Source organism: Pimephales promelas, chromosome 2 (assembly GCF_988280905.1).
Source record: "Pimephales promelas chromosome 2, fPimPro1.hap1.1, whole genome shotgun sequence".
Lineage (NCBI taxonomy): Eukaryota > Metazoa > Chordata > Actinopteri > Cypriniformes > Leuciscidae > Pimephales > Pimephales promelas.
The window spans coordinates 3,867,357-3,889,439 of NC_142770.1; the positions used below are offsets into that span (position 1 = coordinate 3,867,357).

General features: G+C 36.6%; 3 protein-coding genes across 9 annotated transcripts in view; 1 reads left to right on the top strand and 2 right to left on the bottom strand.

The window, feature by feature from the left end:
* Nucleotides 1–22,083, bottom strand: part of LOC120486553 (uncharacterized) — a 62,907-nt gene that overhangs the window by 23,108 nt on the left and 17,716 nt on the right. The window lies entirely within an intron of this gene.
* LOC120487976 (uncharacterized) lies at nt 537–21,495 on the bottom strand. Of its 6 annotated transcripts, XR_016146819.1 has the most exons (9): nt 12,453–12,605; nt 9,841–10,152; nt 6,701–7,027; nt 5,494–5,823; nt 2,834–2,942; nt 2,081–2,215; nt 1,909–1,940; nt 1,098–1,177; nt 1,026–1,064 (listed from the first exon to the last, which is right to left on the bottom strand). XR_016146819.1 is itself a non-coding variant. In XM_089120978.1 (8 exons), exons 3-8 carry the CDS (start codon nt 10,109–10,111, stop codon nt 947–949), a joined length of 1,326 nt encoding a protein of 441 aa, XP_088977104.1. In that variant the 5' UTR covers nt 10,112–10,152; nt 19,238–19,393; nt 21,418–21,495; the 3' UTR covers nt 537–946. The 6 variants fall into 6 exon arrangements, 5 of the variants coding, with proteins under 5 accessions (XP_088977104.1, XP_088977107.1, XP_088977099.1 ...); XM_089120978.1 differs by lacking the exons at nt 2,834–2,942; nt 12,453–12,605 and adding exons at nt 19,238–19,393; nt 21,418–21,495 and having other exon boundaries at nt 537–1,177; XM_089120981.1 differs by lacking the exons at nt 2,834–2,942; nt 12,453–12,605 and adding exons at nt 19,238–19,393; nt 21,039–21,151 and having other exon boundaries at nt 537–1,177.
* Nucleotides 15,384–19,408, top strand: LOC148995728 (uncharacterized). Its single transcript, XM_089132633.1, has 4 exons — nt 15,384–15,483; nt 18,291–18,605; nt 18,913–19,197; nt 19,401–19,408. Exons 1-4 carry the CDS (start codon nt 15,435–15,437, stop codon nt 19,406–19,408), a joined length of 657 nt encoding a protein of 218 aa, XP_088988759.1. The 5' UTR covers nt 15,384–15,434.

The following is a 22,083-nucleotide window of genomic DNA, read 5'->3' on the forward strand; positions in this document are numbered from 1 at the left end:
TAATAAATAATTTAAATAGTTAATTTTAATAAATAATTTAAACATTGAAAAGAAATTTATCACACAAAATGAATATCATTTTATCAGTACACACACATTTATGAAATGCGCTTAAAAATTCCATTAAGCAGCAGCATAGCAGCCAGTAACAGTTAGGATTATTTGTGCTTTTGTAGCAGCATCAATCCAGAGTCTTTCAGTGGAGTTTTACAGGTTCGTGTCCTGAGATTCAGAGTTTGATCAAGCACACAAAGCTTATATTTCATGGATCAATCCTTGCACACTCTAAAAAATGCTGGGTTGTTTTAACCCAATTTTGGGTAAAATATGGACAAACCCAGCCATTGGGTTACATTTTTAAATGATAATTTTAACCCAATAGTTGGGTTTGTCCATATTTTACCCAAAATTGGGTTAAAACAACCCAGCATTTTTTAGAGTGCAGGATTTGGACTTTTAACCTTTCTTTAAACCACCAACAAACAAACCAAAACTGAAAGCCTTAGTTTTGACAGTAAATGTTTTTAAAACACCAGTTTGTAGGTTACCAAGCAGCTTAATAAGGTCACAGTAACTAACATATTCCCGTTCTCGTTTCTGCATATGATCGGTGAAGAGCACACCAAGTATGACATATGAATCTGATTAAACAGATCAGTGTGTTATTGGATCTTACAGTGTATATTCTGCTGCTAATGATTGAAGGAACCGCAATACTGTGAAGGACGAGTGATAATCCGGTTTCTGTCTGGATCCTTTAGCAGCCTCTAATACTCCCACCAGTTACACACTGCAAATCCTCAAACGCTCTGTTGGTGATGGCTTGCTTTGCTTTGAAACTTCAAGTCACCATTATTGGTACCGACAACTGATATTTTAGTTTCGCGACACCATTTCTCCATGAGCGCAAAATAATAAATAATGTTACTGAGAAATCCCATTAGTCTCAAGTGTCACTAGAAGACTGCTCATTATCAACTTGAGTCTCAATCTCTTTATCATCATCCACCTGTTGAGTCTCAGTCTCATTATGGGACGTCCCATTACCATCATCCAACTGTGGAGTCTCAGTCTCATTATCATCATCCATCAGTGGGGTCTCAGTCTCATTATCATCATCCATTAGTGGAGTCTGAGTCCTCTGATTAAGGGGCAGTGCTTCTGTAACATCATTCTCCTGAAAGAAAGAAATGGATTCACAGAAGTTTAAACAAATTATCAAAACTGATAATACAGTTACACAAACAAAAAATGTGTTTTTCTCTTTGATGTTTGTGAATGTAAAGACACATAATTCTTCATTCTGAAGTAAAACAGCTCAAGATAAGCTCCATTATTGGTGTTTCTATGTGATAAATTCTGAATAAAACCCCACACACACAGATATAAACCACATAAGGCCTTTATGTTTCCTCTGAAAAATGACTCGTTACACTTGAATATGTTCCTTTCGACAGCGTTGAGAAAACAGCAGAAAGAAAGATGTGATCATAGTGATGTGGATGTGTGTAGTGTGTTTATATAGACCTTTGCACAAATATACAGTTTTAAATCAGCAGCTTTACAGTATAAAACATGAAAAAAAAAACAGTATCAGGGTCTCTTCCGATTATAATTATATTTTAAAGCTCTGTTCATGTTGTATTTTGCAAACGTCTGAGCTTAATGGACTGAACTGAAGAAATATAAGCGGATATTTCCAATGTAAAGAAGGCTGAGCCATAACTACGTACTTATAAAGTAATCGGCATGGAGAAGCTGGAAAGTTTACTTTGAGAGCTGCTTTGAACCTCCGAAATGAACTTTGTTTTGGTCTGATTTTGTTCAAAATCACGTCATTAGGGCATTACAGTTCTCACAGATCAGAATCTGTAGTAAATTCACAGTGTTTTGGAGACAGTATCTCACCTGATCATGATCATCTCGCGGTGTCCTGTTTCCTGTTTGAACAACAACAAACTCTTACGTTGGTCAATTTGAATAAAAATACATGCTTTTCCATTTTTTCCAAGATTCATTTTGTACAATAAAACTTTTAAATTAACTACATTTTGTACAATCAGCTATATGTAATGCTTGCCTTTTTGCCTTGCTTTCCTTTTCCTCGATTTCCAGTTGAAACAGTAAATCCCAGCAGCAGCCGCAGCCACGAGCAGAATAACAGCAGCACATATTCCTCCTACAGCAGCTGAAGATAAACCTGGATCTGGAACAGCTGAACACACGCAGATCGACTCATCGTTTCAGTAGAATGACGTATGATATTGATTTATTTGATAAATAGCTGGTTGATTAATGGTGTTTTAGAACAACATCAGCTAAAACAGCATCAGTGAGCTCAACAGGAAACAATGTTCACAGGAAAACTGACTGATATCATGTGTTGTTCTTATTCTTATAATAGACTTCAGAAATGTAAAATTCATAATGCAACATTAAACTCAATTTCCATTTTTCAGTCTCTTTTAGAGGTCTAAGGATTGATACGTTTTGCCGAATAATCGAGAAGCATCTCGCTGCCCACATCCAAGTGTGATGTCAGAAGCCACACCCATGTCCATAGGTCATGTCAATCACAGTACTGATTGCCTAAACCAAACACTGATCCCTAAACTTACCCATCACTGTAACATAACAGCTAAAAACCCTTTTAAACTAGAACCTACATACTAAAACCCACCTAAAACCTATTTGACATGGGATTGGATTCTGACATCACACTTGGATGTGGGCGGGGTTGGATGTCCACCGCAGGATGCAGGAAACCCTACTTGGAAGAATCGGCACTGATAACCGATTGGTGAAAAACTTTGTTATCGACAAAACTCCATACCGATTCTGGGTTGCATCCATTGCAGGAGTGGCTGAGAAGGACCCGTTGTCATTATACAGTGCGAGAGCGGCCTCTAGAGGCCTTGTAGTGTTTGCTTTGACGCGTGAGGCTGAGGGCGGCACAGGATTTAAATCGGATTTAAAACAGACAATCAAACGGTTTGTAAATAGTACACTACAGTGCATGTTTTCATTAAAGGAACACACCGCCGTTATTTGAAACAGGGGTTATTCACCATCTCCCCTACATTTAGATCAGTGGTTCTCAAACTTTTTCAGGAGGAGGCCCCCTTGTGTAGGGTAAATCATTTTGTGGCCCCCCAAAAGAAAACTCATAACGAAAACATCCTCAAACGTACAATTGTACTTACAAATTTTAGATTGTACCAAAAACAAATGAATTTGTACAATGCTGGAACAACAGTTCTGTTTGTAGCTTGATGTCTTTGAATATACAAAATTAGTTAAATTGTACATTTCATTAAATATAACAATTTTTTATAAAAAATGGTTTTGACAGTTAACAATAATATTGTCTGAAAAGTGCAACAAAAGTATTGAATACTGAACATTTGTGATGTTCATAGTAAAAGATGAAAAATTAATTTGCTGATTGTAAAAAAGTGCATTAAACTTCTTACATTTTAAGGTAGTAAATGACAGTAGCTCAAGTTTGGTTTGCAATTTTGAACAGCAATCTGTTTTTTCAGCAAGAAACAAAAAAAAATTCTACTCTACTTAAAGAAATAGTTTTTCAATATAGAAGACATACAATTTTACACAAGTTTTACAATATAAAATAAATCATGCAATGCAGATTTCACATAGGACAATAGAAACTTACATACAGGTAAAATCATTTTTTTAAATAATTTCATATTCTAGAATTTCTTTGCGGCCCCCCTAGCGCCATCTAGTGGCCCCCCAGGGGGCCACGGCCCCCAGTTTGAGAACCGCTGATTTAGATAGGTGGTGGATTTTTTAATAGATAAAGATTGTCAACTAACCATAAAGATATGAATTAGACTAACATCTTGTGATAAGTTGACACTTCCATTCCTTCTATGTCTGAAGATGACTAAAACTTCCATTCCTGATTCTAACTATAAATCTAAATCAATCTTACTTCCCGTTTCTCTAGGATGTAGCCATCAAACGAAATCGAACCTCGTGAACTTTTGACTTAATATAACTTTGGTTAAAGGAACTTTGAAATTGGACTAACCGTTATATTGTGCAATGATTGATTAAAATATTAACCCCTCACAATGTGTTTGATGATACATGATATTTTGCTGGTGTTACTAACAAAGAGTAATGAAAGGGGGGACTTGCTTTGACAAGTGATGATTGAGCGTGACATGTTAGTCATGATTTTATTTTTGAGATGACTGGGTTTGAAAACTCGTGGTAATGTGTCATGTCTATTCTATGAAAACTGTTGTATTCGTGTTTACTGGTGGGATTCTCAATTGGATTTGTCAGAGATCCACCGGCCTTGCTTCTTCTAGGGAGATTCTCTCCTGGCTGTAATTAAAGGAGAACTCCGGTCAATTTCAACATTGAGCTCATTTTTGTACATTTCTGTCAGTAGAGACAAAAATGACAAAAATCGGTGCGTCCTACACCGTGTTATCCTCTTTTTTGACTTGTTGTCCCCTGTTGACTTCAATGGGGCAAGTTCTAAACCTGCTTTTAGCCTCTTAACATCCTTGATTTGTCATTACGAGTGTGTGAGTGGTGTTATTAAGAGTGACCAGTAGATGTGAAAGATATGAATAAAAATTATGTTAATTCAGCCAGCTATTTACTTCCTGTTTTCGGTCGAAGTCCACAGTAGTCGATTGTCAAGTTCAAATTGATAACTAAGCAATTACACGTGAACTCGATAATCGACTGAAAACAGGAAGTACTTATGACAAATCAAGGATGTTAAGAGGCTAAAAGCAGGTTTAGAACATGCCCCATTGAAGTCAACAGTTTGCGAATTTTAAAAAGAGGATAACATGTTGGCAACACCGATTTTTGTCATGTATGTCTGTACTGACAGCACTCCAAATGAACAAAAAATTTTGCTCAATGTTAAAATTGACCAGAGTTCTCCTTTAAAAGCATTTAAAGGACATTTGCTGGAGTCTGTCTGATATTACTGCTGCGCAGCAGATCCGTTGAGGGAAGTAAGTTAGAGTTTAGGCAACTCAGGAGATGCAGAAGCTAGAGTATAAAGGTTATTAAGTGTCGACGAGAGACGCTTGGGCGATGACCGGGCGCCCCAAATAAATTAGGTTCCAGGACCGCAAATCTATGGGCAAACGCATTTTTGTCCCAGTGCATGCATTGTCTTAGTCTGGCAGCGCCACCGCTAGCTTAGCTTAGCATAATGAATGGAATCCTTTGTTGCCGGATAGCATTTTTTGAGTAAAAGTGATAAAAACAGAAGCGAATTACTTCTTAAGGCCTGCATATTTACAACGAGTACAAATAGCAATGCAGATTATGACTAGGCAATTTCCTAGGCCGATATTGACTGTGGATATTGCAGAGATATCACAGATATATGCCCCACTCTCACGTCCACTGTTCAAAAAACGGTGGCGTGTTCCTTTAATTATAAAGTAATTAATATGTTGAATATATGCTGTAGAGATAAATTAGACTCACCAGTGACAAAAACACTGAAGCTCTTAAAGATGCTGAATCTGCTGTTGTTGATCTGTAGTTTATATTCTCCAGAGTCTTCAGTTCTGGTGTGTGTGATGATCAGAGATCCAGTCTGATGATACAGCTTCAGTCTGTCTCTGAATCTCTCTTCACACTGAACATCTGTACAGTTTTTTCTGGGTTCATCACTGATTTCAGCGATGAGAATCTCATTAAAATACCACCTAACTGAATCATTCAGATTTCTTATTACACCAGTGTATAAAATGACAGATTCTCTTTCCTTCACTGTCTTTCTCTTAATTGTATCTCGTTCAGCAGCAGAAACACCTGAAACACAAACCAACAGATGATTGCAGGATCTTTTTTTTGGGGAAAAGACACACAACATGAGAGAACTGTGGACATGAAAGCGACAAAACACTTTCAGTCAGAAAATACACATTTGGTGCTTTATAGACATAAGAGGTGGGGCATGGTAACCAAAAACTCATTAAAGGGTTAGTTCACCCAAAAATGAAAATTCTGTCAGTATTTACTCACCCTCACCCTTTACAAACCTCTATGTGTTTATTTGTTCTGCTGAACACAAAGGAAGATATTTGGAAGAATGTTTTAATCAAACAGATTTCATTCCCCATTGACTGTAGTAGGAAACATATATACTATAGCAGTCAATGGGGAATGAAATCTGTTTGATTAAAACATTCTTCCTAATATCTTCCTTTGTGTTCAGCAGAACAAATAAACACATAGAGGTTTGTAAAGGGTGAGGGTGAGTAAATACTGACAGAATTTTCATTTTTGGGTAAACTAACCCTTTAAGAATAAAAAAGTATGCAATGCAAAAACTACGAGTACAGATCAGAGTCAGAAGAAGCAAGATGATGATGATTAAGTCAGTGAAGCTTGTATTACAATAGGGATTTCCTCCAATAATGTCCACACATGACTGATGGCGTGTCATCTCGCAGTGCCTTTTTAAAATAACAAATTAAAATGGCATCAAGACATTATAATTTAGATAGAAATAATAAAACTATACAATACTGATGTAGTACTATTTTAATGAAATTATACTTCATGGGATATCTTTGCAATCTGCACATAGTACATTTATATTTAAATCTAAACAACTCTGAACGTCAGCAAAAATATCCCAAAACACGTTGATGTATATAATTTGCTTTTAAACATAATGACTCACCATATAAAATAACATTGAAGGTGTTGTCACTGTCGCTGCTGATCTGCAGTTGATATTCTCCAGAGTGTGTGTTTGTGATGTTCATGATGGTCAGAGATCCAGTCTGATGATCCAGCTTCAGTCTGTCTCTGAATCTCTCAGTGCCTTCATTACACTGAACATCTGTACAGATCTTACTCTGGTCTCTATTTATTTGAGCGATGCGAATGTCATTATAGTACCATCTAATTCTGTCTTGCTGGTTTGTTTGAACACCAGTGTGTAGAGTGACCGAATCTCCCTCCATCACTGACACTAACACTCTGACTGTATCAACACCAGACGAACCTGAAAAAGAAATGAACAATACTTAATTGTAAGCCAAACAAAATAATACAACAGGAAAATGCGGTGAATTATGTTTTGTTTTTATGATTGTGGGTACAGAAATACAGTGCACATGGGAAGTATTCACAGCGCTTTACTTCTTCCTCATTTTGTTATGTTACAGGCTTATTCCAAAATGTATTCAATTAATTCTTTTCTTCAAAGTTCTTCAAACAGAAAACGTGAAAGAAGTTTGTTTGAAATCTTTACAAATTTATTAAAAAGAAAAAAAGGAAAAAGAAAATCATACATTTATATTTACAGCCTTTGCCCAAAAACTCAAAATTGAGCTCATGTGCATCCTGTTTCCATTGATCATCCTTCACTGCGTTTACATGCAGCCAATAACCCGTTCAAAACCGGGATATTAGCAATAACCCGGTCGCGAACGTCCATGTAAACCCCGCGGCAAAACCCCGAAAAATGCTCATATCCCGGATTCTAAAAACCGGGATATTATACCTGGGGTACCCCCTTTCTAACCTGAATTTTTGGTCATGTAAACGCGTATCGGCATATCCGGCATATGATCTGTGTTCTGCGCATGTTCTATTCGCAAGGAATCTTGGTCTTTTGAGTAGAGAAACTTCTCGGCGCATACAAAAATCCGCGTGCAGTATACCGGAAGTAAACATGGCGAAACACAGCACAGCATACTTTTGGAACGAGCTCAGTAACGTTACCAGCATCTAAGCGCAAACAAAGACGATCGCTATCTGCCCCGAACTATCTATTATCCGCATACTGCTGCTGTTGTTGTTGTTGTCTTTGGATACAGGAAGAAGAATCGGAAATGACGCATTTTGCGTCTTAAAGGGTTAGTTCACCCAAAAATGAAAATTCTGTCAGTATTTACTCACCCTCATGTTGTTCCAACCCCGTAAGACCTTCGTTCATCTTCAGAACACAAATTAAGATATTTAAGATATTAAGATCGCTCCTGCATACAGTCCATAGGCTTCTTGAGGGACTGGCTCTTGCTGTCCTCGAAAAGTCATTAAAGACATCGTTAAAATAGTCCAAGTGACTACAGGGGCTCAATCTTAACTTTATCAAATGACGAGAACACTTTTGTGCGCAAAAAAACAACAAAAATAACGACTTTATTTCAACTATTCGTTTATTTCTCCCTCTGCGCGAGTCAGGTTACTAGTTTAATAGCGTAAGCTTCTGTTATTGTACGTCACACGCATCACACACACATGACCAGCGTCGGCCAATAGTGAGCCTACGTGTGACGTAGCTCTACGCAATCACACTACGTTAACTGACTTACAGGCTCATGGAGAAGGAAGTGAATAGTTGAAATAAAGTCGTTATTTTTGTTGTTTTTTTGCGCACAAAAGTGTTCTCGTCATTTGATAAAGTTAAGATTGAGCCCCTGTAGTCACTTGGACTATTTTAACGATGTCTTTAATGACTTTTCGGGGACAGCAAGAGCCAGTACCTCAAGAAGCCTATGGACTGTATGCAGGAGCGATCTTAATATCTTAAATATCTTAATTTGTGTTCCGAAGATGAACGAAGGTCTTACGGGGTTGAAACAACATGAGGGTGAGTAAATACTGACAGAATTTTCATTTTTGGGTGAACTAACCCTTTAAGGTTGTCCGTACGTCCAGACGCTAACCGCGCGTCGCCGTTTACATCGGGATATTGCAATTCCATGTAGCCTATACAGGAGAAACTCTCTCTGCTCACGCATGTAAACGGGTTATCCCTAATGTTTCAGAAACCCGAAAAGTGACCTTAACCCGAAAAATTGGCTGCATGTAAACGTAGTCCTTGATATGTTTAACTTGATTGGAGTACACCTATGGTAAATTCAGTTGATTGGACATGTAAGTCCACAGCAGTGCATGTCACATCCTTGATGAAAACCTGCAACAGACCGCTCATCTGGACTTCAGAATGGGGCGACGGTTCTTCCAACGAGACAACGACCCTAAGCACACAGCTGTGCACCAACGCTCCCATCCAACCTAATGGAGCTTGAGAAGAAGAATGGGAGAAACTGCCCAAAAATAGATGTGCCAAGCTTATAGCATCATACTCAAAAAGACTTGAGGCTGTAATTGGTGCCAAATGAGCTTTAACAAAGTATTGAGCAAAGGCTGTGAATACTTATGAACCATTGTTTTTTACACAGTATAAAATACATTTGCAAATATTTCAAACAAATGTCTTTCACATTGTCATTATGGGATATTGTTTGTAGAATTTTGAGGAAAATTTATTTAACCAATTTTGGAATAAGATTAAAATAAAATGTGGAAAAGGTGAAGAGCAGTGAATATTTTCCAGACGCACTGTGTATGTCTTGAATCATAATATAACATGTATACAAACTAGAGGTCGACCAATAATGGATTTTACCAATACCGATATTTAGGTTTGACCATACATGATAACCGATATTTTTATTAAATGGATACTGGGATTAAAAACAAACATAACACTCCAAGTAAAATAAGGCTGAACTGAAATGTGCTAAATTAAAATAAATATAAATTTGAATATATTGAAATGAGAAGTTCTACAGAAGGTGTTCTTCAGAAAATTATAAATTTAAAGGGGTCATGACATGAGAAACCAAATTTGCCTTGATCTTTTGTATATAAGAGGTCTTTGGACCATTAAAACTCGCAAGTTTCATAGCTTATGACGTCCTCTCATTATAAACGAATAATTTATTTAATCAAGCTCTAAATACAGCTCGTTGTTCATCCACTGTATTGACATCGACGTGACGTACCAGTCATTTGCAGACTCACCATGAACAGATACAATGAAGACCTTTTTAAAGCTGCTGCTGATGATCAGTAGTTGATAAACTCCAGAGTGTGTGTTTGTGGTGTGTGTGATGGTCAGAGATCCAGTCTGATGATCCAGCTTCAGTCTGTCTCTGAATCTCTCTTTACACTGATCATCCGTACAGATCTTACTCTTATTCTGAGCAATGCAAATGTCATTAAAATACCATTTTATATCTTCTTGTTGTTTTATTTCAACCCCAGTGTTTAGGGTGACTGAATCTCCCTCCATCACTGACACCGACACTCCATTTGAAACAACACAGAGAAAATCTGAAAAAGAAATGAAAAGTATAGCTTAGGTTATGAAGAACAGTACTAAATAAAAAAGATCTCTAAACAAAATAAAATGTTTAAAAATGTACACCCAAGTCCCTCAGTTGTCCTAAATGTGTACCATGCCGGTTCATGTATATAAAGGAAACAAAAGCATAATCTTAAGATGTTTATGGGGGGGTGTTTTATTTACATGTTTTTATTTACATTTTGTTATGCATTTAGCAGCTCTCGTCTAAAAACGTCTCGCGACACATGAAAACACATTTGATCCATTTAGGCAGTGTTGGGAAAGTCCACTGGCTACATAAACTAGTTCAAAGTTCAGTTCACACAAGCCTGGAAGGTTCTATAGAAATCTGGCACCCTATTGTAAACTGAGAGAGCGCGTTCACAGACACCAGAATGAACTAGTTCACAGTAACGTTCATCAGGCAGTACAGAACGTTCAGTTCACGTTCGCCCAAAATATGAACGAGTTCATGAACTATCGTTCATTGAACGCGTTCAGGCACAACACTGCATTTAGCAGGCATGTGATTGGCTAAGGACAAAAAAGCAGGAAAATATACGAGCCCCACAACAAACCCCCCCCCCCCCCCCCCCCCCGGATCGATATATATCCCAATATTTTTTCCGCAAAGTGAGAGCAAATGTTCAATCAAAGTCAAATATAGTCTTCACTGTATAAATTATACATTGATTATTATCAAAGCTACTATTAAAGTTCTCAGTCAAGAGCAGTGAGTGATTTCCTCTGTGTTTTGTTGTTTAATTAACATTAAATAGATAGTTCTCCCAAAAATTTTAATTGTCATCATTTACTCTCTCAAGTTGTTTTAAACCTGAATAAGTTTCTTTCTTCTGTTTAAGTTATTTGGAAGAATGTGGGTAAACAAACAGTTGATGTACCCCAGTGATTTCCATAGTAAATTTTTCCCTATGGAAGTCAATGGGGACCAGCAACTGTCTGGTTACCCACATTCTTCAAAATATCTTCTTTTTTGTTCAGCACAAGAAATAAATTAATACAGGTTTGGAACAACATTACAGTGAATAAATAATGACAGAATTTTTATTTTGGGGTCAACTATCCCTTTAAGAACAAGCGGCTGCATTTTTATTATTAGGGCTACTGTCACTTTAAGACCTGTACGCGACACGTCTAATATACACGGAGCATTTGACAAGCAGATTTCTCTCAATTTTCTCAGTTTGCATTGAGTTTAGACATAACCAAATGTTCTTATGTAAACCTTGTGTGTATTTGAGAGTATTAGCGAAATAATACTCGAAAGATAACTTAGTCCAGCAACCAGCAACATGCAAATTAACTTTTGTGAACTCGCTGAACAGATAGCCGTTCCTCTGCGTTAATATTGCGAGTATTTGTCGCGTTGTACACTAATGCTGTTGAGACGGAGCTGTCAGGACTGCAACTGACAGAATGCACGATATACATATTTCTACAAAAGCAGTCAGCAGCTTGCTTGGAGCAAGGATCATAGCGCAAATTTGAAATATATTGATATATCGCCCAGCCCTGGTGACCTAACTGTGATGATGTTCTTGTCAACTGACAACGCTACCAGCGCGAGAGCGACTGAGATACGACATTGAGCAGGTGAACAAGCTGAACCAATCAGACATTCTCTGGCTGAACGCAAATACGTCCTTGTTGATACTTTGAAAGGAACTTTCTGTACGCACGTCAGCCAGTTATGGGTTATGACCTCATATTCTCTCCTTTTCACTCCGGCTGCCGACACCCGCCCCCCTCTTTTTTTTTTTTTTTTACAGATCTGCATGATTCACGTAGGTCACATTTTCAGGTCGGAAAATCCGGAATTCCGGATTAATCCGGAAAAATCACATCCCTGATTTAGGCAACATTTACTCGCTACTACAAGATGCTTAGGTGTATCAAATCACATGTCTTGAACATTAACACGGACTTTAATATTTTTCGACACGACTTTCTTTCTTTCTTTCTTTTTTTTAGCCTTTTAGTTACGCTTCACCAAACTATCCGGGCCTTTGTTTCAAGCCGCAAAGGTCACATGTCTCCGAAGGCTATAGGCCTACTTTGTTTTGTTTTTAAAATTTATTTATTTTTATCGCTGGCAGTAAGTGAGATTTTAACAAATCATGTCTTGCCATGGTCGAGCAAAAAGACGGACAGCGAAATAAAACAGTTTTTCTGTATACGCTCAGTATAGTATTGTATTCATATAGCTAAAAGTCACTTTCGGTTTCATCGTTGACCGGAAGAGAGATAATAAGGCTAAATGTCTTACCGTGGTCGAGTAAACACCAGAGCAATAAGAGGCAACCAAAGAAATGCCTCATTTTCGCCGTGTTTCCTAAAATAGAACAATGTAACGGCAGAGTGCCTAATACGGGGAGAACTCTTCTTCTTCTTTCGTTTTTTGGCGCATTGCAATCTTAGTGCATATCGCCACCTACCTTTGCTGTTATGCAGTCACGATTTCTTATGATCAGATTTTCCTTATTTTATTATTTCTTTACTTCTTCCTCAAATATCCATCCTTATTTAATCATTTGATGCTTCATCTCATTCCATTTCCCATAGCCCACCTGTCGCTGCGAGTTCAGCTCCTACAGACAGGACTATAAAATCTGGAATAGATCAGAGCATCCTTATCCTATATTTAAATCCTTTCACTTAATCCAGTACTATATATATATTCTATTAGTATTCTATATCCTACTCTATCTTTATTAAACTCATAACCCAACAAATATGCCAAATCCTTATTAACTTTCCCTCTTCCATTTAAATAGGTTATCAAATCCTTTCTTTCCTCTTCATACCTTTTACAATCATATAACACATGCTCCACTGTTTCTTTCTCCCCACAATTCTCACATAAACCATCTCATGAGCTCCAATTATAAAGAGTGTTGCATTCAATCTTGAGTGACCAAGTCTCATCCTAGTCAATATTACTTCTTCTTTTCTATTTCTACCATTTATACTTTTCTTAGATTATACCATTTTTTTAATATTATATAAATACCGCCCTTTATTATCTGTATTCCAGTTTTCCTGCCACTCTTTGATAATATTTTCCTTAATAATAGTTTTAACTTCACTTTTATGGAATATTAAAATCTATTTCTTCCCTTTTTAAAGCATTTTTTGCTAATTCATCAGCAAATTCATTACCAGCTACTCCTACATGCGCTGGTACCCAACAGAACCCAATTTCTACCCCTTTTCTTTGTATTCGCCATAATAATGATAATATTTCACTCATCAAATCTTCTCTGGCCGTACAATGAGTAACTAGTGATGTCAATACAGAAGCAGAATCAGAGCATATCACTATTCTGTCTGGTCTTACCTCCTCTACCCATGTTAATCCTATTATAATAGCAACCATTTCCACCGTATATATTGACAGTTTAGATGTTAGTCGTTTCGATATTATGGGGAGAACTCATGGAAGTACTGTGGGCAGAACTCGTGAGAAAACTCCCACTCACTTCCGGCCGGTGTATGGACTGTTGCAGTTCCATTCGTGGTCCACATGAGGGCGCTCACAGGCCGACTGGAGAATGAATGGAGGTCTATGGAGACATACCCCTAAAAATCCACTTTTCTCAGGGTATAATTTTTTGTCCAGTAAATTGAATGTTGCATTCGAAAGGAGATGCAAAGAAATTACACATTACTGGGTGTTAGATTTTTTTTTAGACTCACTTATCTTTTCTCACAATTGCACGTTATAAAGTCAAATTGTATGGGAAATACTTTTTACCTCAAAATAGTCTTGTTTTCGCCACAGAGTGAGAAATAAAAAGGTAATGGCGACTTTGAATCTCACTATTTTTTATCACAAAATTTATATAAAGTCGCAATTGCAGGTTATAGAATTACGTGATATAAAGTCGCAATTGTGTGTTATTAATTTCGAATTATGAGATAACTTGCAATTGCGAGGAGAAATATAGGCAGACAATTCTGACTTTATAACACGCAATTGCGACTTTATATCATGCAATTCTGACTTTATATCTCCCAATTGCGTAGACTAATATAAAATCAGAAGAATTGCGAGAAATAATGCAATTCTGAGAAAAAAAAGTACGAATTCCAAGTATCAATTTCTCCTCGCAATTGCAAGTTATCTCATAATTCTAAATTAATAACACTCAATTGAAACTTTATATCACGTATTTCTAACTTTATAACCTGCAATTCCGACTTTATATATAAATTCTGATATGAAAAGTCTGAATAGTGAGATTCAAAGTCGCCATTACCTTTTTTATTTCTCACTCTGTGGTGAAAACAAGCTTCCATACCATAGACATGTCTTGCAGACACTAAACAGCAAACGAAGAGGAACCTTATACTATATCTGCTAATCTGTAGTTTATAAATGCATGATGGGTAAGAATTCATATTGGCCCAATGAAGAATGCTGAACTGTTTCTCTTCTTTCACTGCTTTTAGTTTTGATGGATTGATTCGTTATTACTCTGTTTATCTAGAGGAAGTCAGTGAGGTTCAGCAGGACAGGAAGAAGCTCTTTCTAACTGAACACACAGATGAAACAAATGACCTCTGTCGTGCAAACAATGTTTGTCCAACCAACAGATCAGAAGAGAGCCGACCGCAGCAGGTTTCAGTTTGACTCAATAGATGAGCTGCAAGAGTCAGACCACAATGAGATCATCAGGTTATAACTGTTTTTTTTTTCACATACGCAATAATTGATTAATCAATTGAACTATAAATTCTTAATCCAAGGAGATTCACACAACGTTCCCCTTTTCTGTAGTCTATTTAAGATATTTACATACATTATTAACATAATATATTTACATATATTATAATATATATTACTAATGTTAAATGAGAAAAAAAGAGATTTTAATTAAATTTTTTTAATTAAATTTTTTCCACTGTTAAAAAAGTAGGCCTGGTTTCACAGACAGGGTTTAGATTAAGCCAGGATTAGACCTTAGTTTAATTAGGATATTTAGCATTTATAAATATGTCTTATAAAAAAAAAAACATTAGCGTGTGTCTTAAGACAAAACAATATTTTAAGATATGCTAGTGCAAGCTTTCAGTTAAAACAGCTCAATATATTTTAGACTTTTTAAATTTTTTTCAACGCGAGACTGTTTAACATGTTCAGGTTGTTTGAACTAGGAGGGTCAGACTCGTTGTGGGAGGATTCACACATGTGTTTTCAGCAGAACATTTTATTAGGCCTACATCAGACACTGAACGGGTGAAGAAAATGTTTCACATGTTTATTTTGTTCTGTTTCTGCTGGTGCCGTCTGACCGGTAAGTTATAAAAGCATTTTTATGGCTTGATATTTCAGAACAGCGTACACCATACATTCGCCGTTGTCTTTTTTTAAAAAAAATTGTGATTTACAGGCCTTACAAATGTATTAAACTGTTAAAAGTAGAATAATAATTACCATACTGAATTAGCTCAGGGGCTCAGAAAGCGCTTTTCAAAACTTTTTCTGTGTTCAATATTAATTTCAAGTATTGTTACTGAACATATAAAGCACAAATAGCTATCTCTAAAAAATATTTTAAATACGTTTGTAGTAATAAGGATTAACAACAGAAGTAAACTATAGGCTATTATTGGTCAAAAAGCAAATAAATTAATAGTTTCAAACATCAGGAGCCATTGCACCATGATCTAAGCTGGCTCAGCTTCACCGCCTTTGTTGCACACTAAAACTACGGCCATGAGTAACTAGATCCAGCGTAGATAATTCAACTTTGCTATTAATAAAGAACTGAAATGCTCATGCCATTATAACAAGTGAAGCCAGAGCATCTGATTCCAATGCATAAAGGTTTTTATATCTGAACTCGTACATTCTTACAATGCTGACGTACAAAACATGTAAATGGTTATTTATTTAAAGTCAGGAATTCTTATAAAAAGTAAGGAAGCCACGAATATCAAAGTGCTCTTTTTTTTTTCACAGTTATCATTCCTATGCTAAATATCGCTTGCTGTGAATGGGCATACAGACATGAAATATTATTTACAATCTGTCCCTCTGAGGAAGATCATGATCATTATAATATATTAGTATTTTCTTAGGCAATATGTGATGCATTTCCCCCCTGCTAATTTAAAACCACATGTGAACAGCTAAACATTGGTTAACAGGTGTGGGGTGAGTTGTAACACTTTAAAAAAGTTGTGTTACAACCATCTCCGTTACATACTAAGAATATAAATAAGAATTTTCTTGATTTTAATGTTTTTACAGAATGACTACAGTTTTCACAGTCACAGCATCATGTCAAAACTGTGACTGATTAAGAATATACACACATAGACACACACACTCGCACACACATTGACATGTTATTTTTTCTTAGACTTAAAAAATGTACAAAGATGTTCTTTAATCTGGTACATTGAAGTGGTGTTTATTGAGTGAGCAATTAAGTTTACGTTTGTCTTGTAGATTAATTAACACACACAGAAATGTCTTATCAGACCTAAAGATGTACATACAAAGATGTTATTAAAGGGATAGTTCACTTTGAAATTAATTTTTGATATGTTTTATCTTACCTCAAGAGCATCCAAGATGCAGGTGTCTTTGTTTCCACGGTATTTTCAATTTTTATATTTTTAGGTCAGTCATATAATGGAGGTCTATGGTCACCACCTCAAAGAGCATGCACAGAGAAGTCCAAATTAAACATGATTTAATGACTCGTAAATGTAAGTACACATTGATGGGCTAAGACACGAAACGAGCGGTTTGTGTGAGAAAACAAACAGTATTTATGTCGTTTTTACCTCGATATAAAAACTGTTGCTGTGGAAACAAAGACACCTACATCTTGGATGCCCTTGAGGTAAGATAAAACATACCAAAAAATTAATTTCAAAGTGAACTATCCCTTTAAATTAGGTACATTGTAGTAGCCTAGTATTATTAGGTTATGTTAAGTAAATTTGTTCTAGTTGACATTTTTAAACACACACACACACACACACACACACGCACACACACACACACATAAACCAAACAGACATAGTCTGTTATTGAGAGAGAGAGAGAGAGAGAGAGAGAGAGAGAGAGAGAGAGAGAGAGAGATTGTTCTTTTATTTAAATAAATCTGTTTTTGAACAATATCATATGGTATGGCATCGATTTTTTTACTTCTTTTGTCTAATTGTTACAAGTCGCCCCAGCATGGGTTACAACCCTGTTCTAGCAAAGGAACACACTGTCAGAAAAAAAGGTACAAAAGCTGTCACTGGGGCGGTACCTTTTCAAAAAGGTACACTTTTGTACCTAAAGGGTGCATATTAGTACCATAATTGTACAAATATGAAGAGTTCAGATGCAAAAGCCTCTAAATGCCATTTGAAATTTTCTTCTTTAATGATGATTTTTTATCAAACTTGTATATTTAAGTTCAGTAATTTCACTTAAATGGCAATGATAATTACCTATTAATTGTTATTTAAGTGAAATTACTGAACTTAAATATACAAGTTTGATAAAAATCATCATTAAAGAAGAAAATTTCAAATGGCATTTAGAGGCTTTTGCATCTGAACTCTTAATATGTGCCATGAAGGTACCAATATGCACCCTTTAGGTACAAAAGTGTACCTTTTTGAAAAGGTACCGCCCCAGTGACAGCTTTTGTACCTTTTTTTCTGAGAGTGCACCATGTATTTGACATAAACTCCATTTGTAGTGAACAAATGTGGGTCCTTTGTATAAACGTTTGAGAAGTCCAGCTAAAAACTTCAGCGAGTTATAGGCGCTAAAGCAAAAAAGTGTTACAACCATCCCCGGTCTCCCACGGAAATGTTGTTACGTTACATCTGTCGGCAGTGTGCAGTCGCGCACCATCTCACTTATCCTGCACAAATTAACCATGAACATCACAGACATCCTTTCTGAACAAGTTATAACTTTAAACCTATACTTTTCCCTGTAAGATTTAGTCTACTCCTGGATGGTGCAACGGGACTATTTTACGTCCAGTCTAGTCTTATAACGGGGTGTACGTCCAGCTGGTGCAACCGACCTTTGGTTTATAAACCATCAGAACAAACAATAATCTGATCCTGTTCATGTCCTCAGGTGTGTTTGGTGAGTCAGTGTCAGTGACGGAGGGAGATTCAGTCTCTCTAAACTCTGATCTCACTGAAATGATGGATGATGATCTGATTCTGTGGAGGTTTGGAGATGAAAACACTTTAATTGCTCAAATCAATGTACTGGAGGACAGCATGACTGTATATGATGATGTTCCTGATGGGAGATTCAGAGACAGACTGAAGATGGACGACCAAACTGGATCTCTGACCATCACACACACCACAACTGAACACACTGGAGTTTATCGACTATATGGAGCAACACTGTCAATAAAATCATTCAGTGTTTCTGTCTATGGTGAGTGGATCATTTGTCTCGTCCTTCACAACTGAAACACTGTATTTTAAAGATTACAAATCGGCCGCATTCAGAGGCTCACTGCTTTCATGGTGGACACGTGGAAATATTTTTTTGGGGCAATAAATATTATGGGAAACATACATTGAACGAACTTAACTTGGATATTTCTTAAAATATTTACAAATTGAAATGTTTAATCATTTTATAGTTACAGTGAGTCACAGAAAGACTCGCTTATTGTCAACACACTACAGCGAAAATGAGATTTTACCCATATCTCTCTTTATTCTCTCATGTTTCTCAGCTCGTCTGCCTGTTCCTCTCATCAGTAGAAACTGTTCATCATCATCAAATTGTTCATTGGTGTGTTCATCATCAGTGTTGAGTGTGTGTGATGCGACTCTGTCCTGGTACGCAGGAATGAGTGTATTGTCCAGCATCAGTGTGTGTGATCTCAGCATCAGTCTCTCTCTACCTCTGGAGGTGGAATATCAGGATAAAAACACCTACAGCTGTGTGCTGAACAATCCCATCAGCAACCAGACCACACATCTGGACATCAACACACTCTGCAGACACACATGTGCAGGTACAGCACTCATCATATATGTGTGTGTGTGTTTACTGACCTGATCTCTGTCTTCTGGTGTAGATCACACTGATGCGCTCACTTATTTCTTCATCATTCCAGACACACTCTCTCCTTCTCCAGTGTCAGTGTTTCTGATAGTGTTGATCTCTGCCGGATCTCTGATAATTGTTGTTATAATTGTGATCTTCTGCATCTGCAAGAAATGTAGAAAAACAGGTCAGGAGAGCAGTCAATTAATCTGTGCACATCTTTATATTTTTAAGAGATACATTCATTTAGAATGATAAAAACTGTCCTAACATGCCTGTCATAACTGTAAATGCAGTCGAGAGCGAGGAGGAAGACAGGACTGATTCAACATGTTGGTGTAAACCAACAACACGACAAAAGGTAAGAAGTCGTCACAGTCAGTTAGTGTGATTGAAGTTTGATGATTGAAGTTTGCAGCATCAGACGGCCAGTGAACAGACGTTTGTGTTTTAACTCATTACCTTAAAACATTTTTTTTTGGTTTATTAGTAAACCTTTTTGGTCCCACTTTATATTAAGTGGCTTTAAGTACTATGTACTTACATTGAACAATAAGTACAATGTATTATTGTGGTCCTGTTGTATTGTAAAACACTTTTGCTGCTATTGAGGTGTGATACGGGGACAGGTGTGGTGGTATGGGTCAGTTTAAGGGTAGGTTAAGGTGTGAGAGGAGGGTCAACTGTGTAATTACAAATGTAATCACATAAATTAATTATAGCTGTAATTAAATGCTGGAATTTTAAAATATAAGTACAATGTAAAAACGTGTATGTATGTACACAATAAGTAAATTGTATCAAATTATTAATTTCAATGTAAGTACATATAGTACTTAAAGCCACTTAATATAAAGTGGGGCCACATTTTTTTTTTTTTTTTGCTCAATATGTAATCTGTGGCCTAAATTATATTTAGTTTAAAATCATATGTAATGGGGTTTGCTATTTTTAAATAGCCTAACTCATAGAAAATCAGCTTTTACACCATTGTCTTTGGACAGAAAGTAGGACACCGAGTTATTAACTGTCCTCGAGCTGCAGCGTCTCTGCGGTTTATCATTATCTGATGCAACTTTAGCAAACATTGCTTTCTTTGTAGATGTTCTGCAACAAGTGTCTTTTGTGTGAAAGAGTTATTCTCAGCACAGGCTGTCTTGACAAACCTGCATAACTGAATCATGATTGATGTCATTTCCTCTTCCTGCTCCTTGTTAGCATCAGTTTTTCAAAACAGTGAAACCTCAGTTGGTCTTTTGATAATTGTATCAGCAATGTTCATGATTGAGTATATTTTTTCTTGCAGAAATCAAAGACGGATGCCGTGTATGAAAATATTCCCAAAAAACGATGATCAAACACGCATAACATAAATTGTTATTGTATTGTTTGCAATGTTGTTGCTCTGTATTAATTTAATACAGTGATTCTCTAATAGCATACAGAAACATTTCTGTTTTTATCTTACCATATTGAAATTAACCTTTCATTATTAAACACTGATCCCTCATGCTTAACTGTTTGTTTTGTAAATCAATTATTTATTTATTTTACAATATCACAGACGGCATATGCTGAATATTTTTTACAAATGTTGTTGCACAAGTGCATCATTGCTTTCTAGTATCCAAAGCAGAAAACATGAAGACACCTGATCATTGCGCTGCCCCCCTTTTTGAACAATAACTCAAACATAATTACATAAATAGATGTAATTTTACATGATTTTATTATATCAGCTTAGCCTAAACCACACAGCACAAAACCAGCCAGGCACGTGCACACATAGACATCAAAAGGGCACCTGACCTTTCCATTCCTGGAGAGCCCTTTTTTCTGGGCTGCTTTTTTTTTACTTTTGAAAAATGACATATATTCCTGTTTGCGCATAGCTTTTCTGTCAAACAAATACATCTATTGAATAGTGTATCTAAATATCAGGTCAGGAGTTCTGAAGAGTAAACGCGTCAGCTCGTGAGCTCGCGCTGCGCTTCCGTTTGTTTGGACTTCTTCGTCTTCTTCCTGTTTAATGGCGGCGATTAACTCCTAAGGAGCATTATCGCCACCTACTGTGCTGCTAGATGGCAAATTAACCTTGGGTGATGAGTCTGGATTCAAAAAAATAAATAAAATAAAAATAACCTTTCTACCTATATCATCCCACATACATCAACATTCATTATCATACCTGCAATAGAGGTTTCATTGGGCTTCATCCGGCGCTGCGTGTTCAGCTCCTCCGCCGTTTGGACTTGACTTTGAGCCGAGCTGATAAACAGTCCGTGAGGCGCGCGCGGTTTAAATGAGTTCCGTTCCGCGTTTGGCACATGAACATTATCGAACTCGATTATATCGAGCATTGACGATATTGACTCGAAATTGATTTCGTCTTATCGAGAAAATTTATATCGCGATAATGAACGAATGAGCATATCAATTACGTGGCTAAATGTAATAATAAATGACCTATGGGAAATCCGGACGTTTTTATGGCCTAAATTTTTTATTATTAAAGCTAATGACTTACATACATCAGTCTTTCCCCCTGAAATTTAAAAATATAAATTGGTTAATTTAGAAAAAATCGACCGGTGCAAACAGATGGAGGATAGTAGGTTTAAAATAAACTCCATCTAAATGTGGATTTTGAAGGTTTTATTTGATGATGATACTCCTTCAAATGTGAAACTAAGTCCATGTCACCATCAGGTACATCAAATATATACTTGATTGAAACTAAACTAGTAGCATAGAAAACATGTACATTTGCGGCATGGTGTCCTTTGCTGTTCTATAAACCGATGAATAAGGAGACCATGGTTTCTGTGTGAACTCATTATTTTGTAGAACTCAT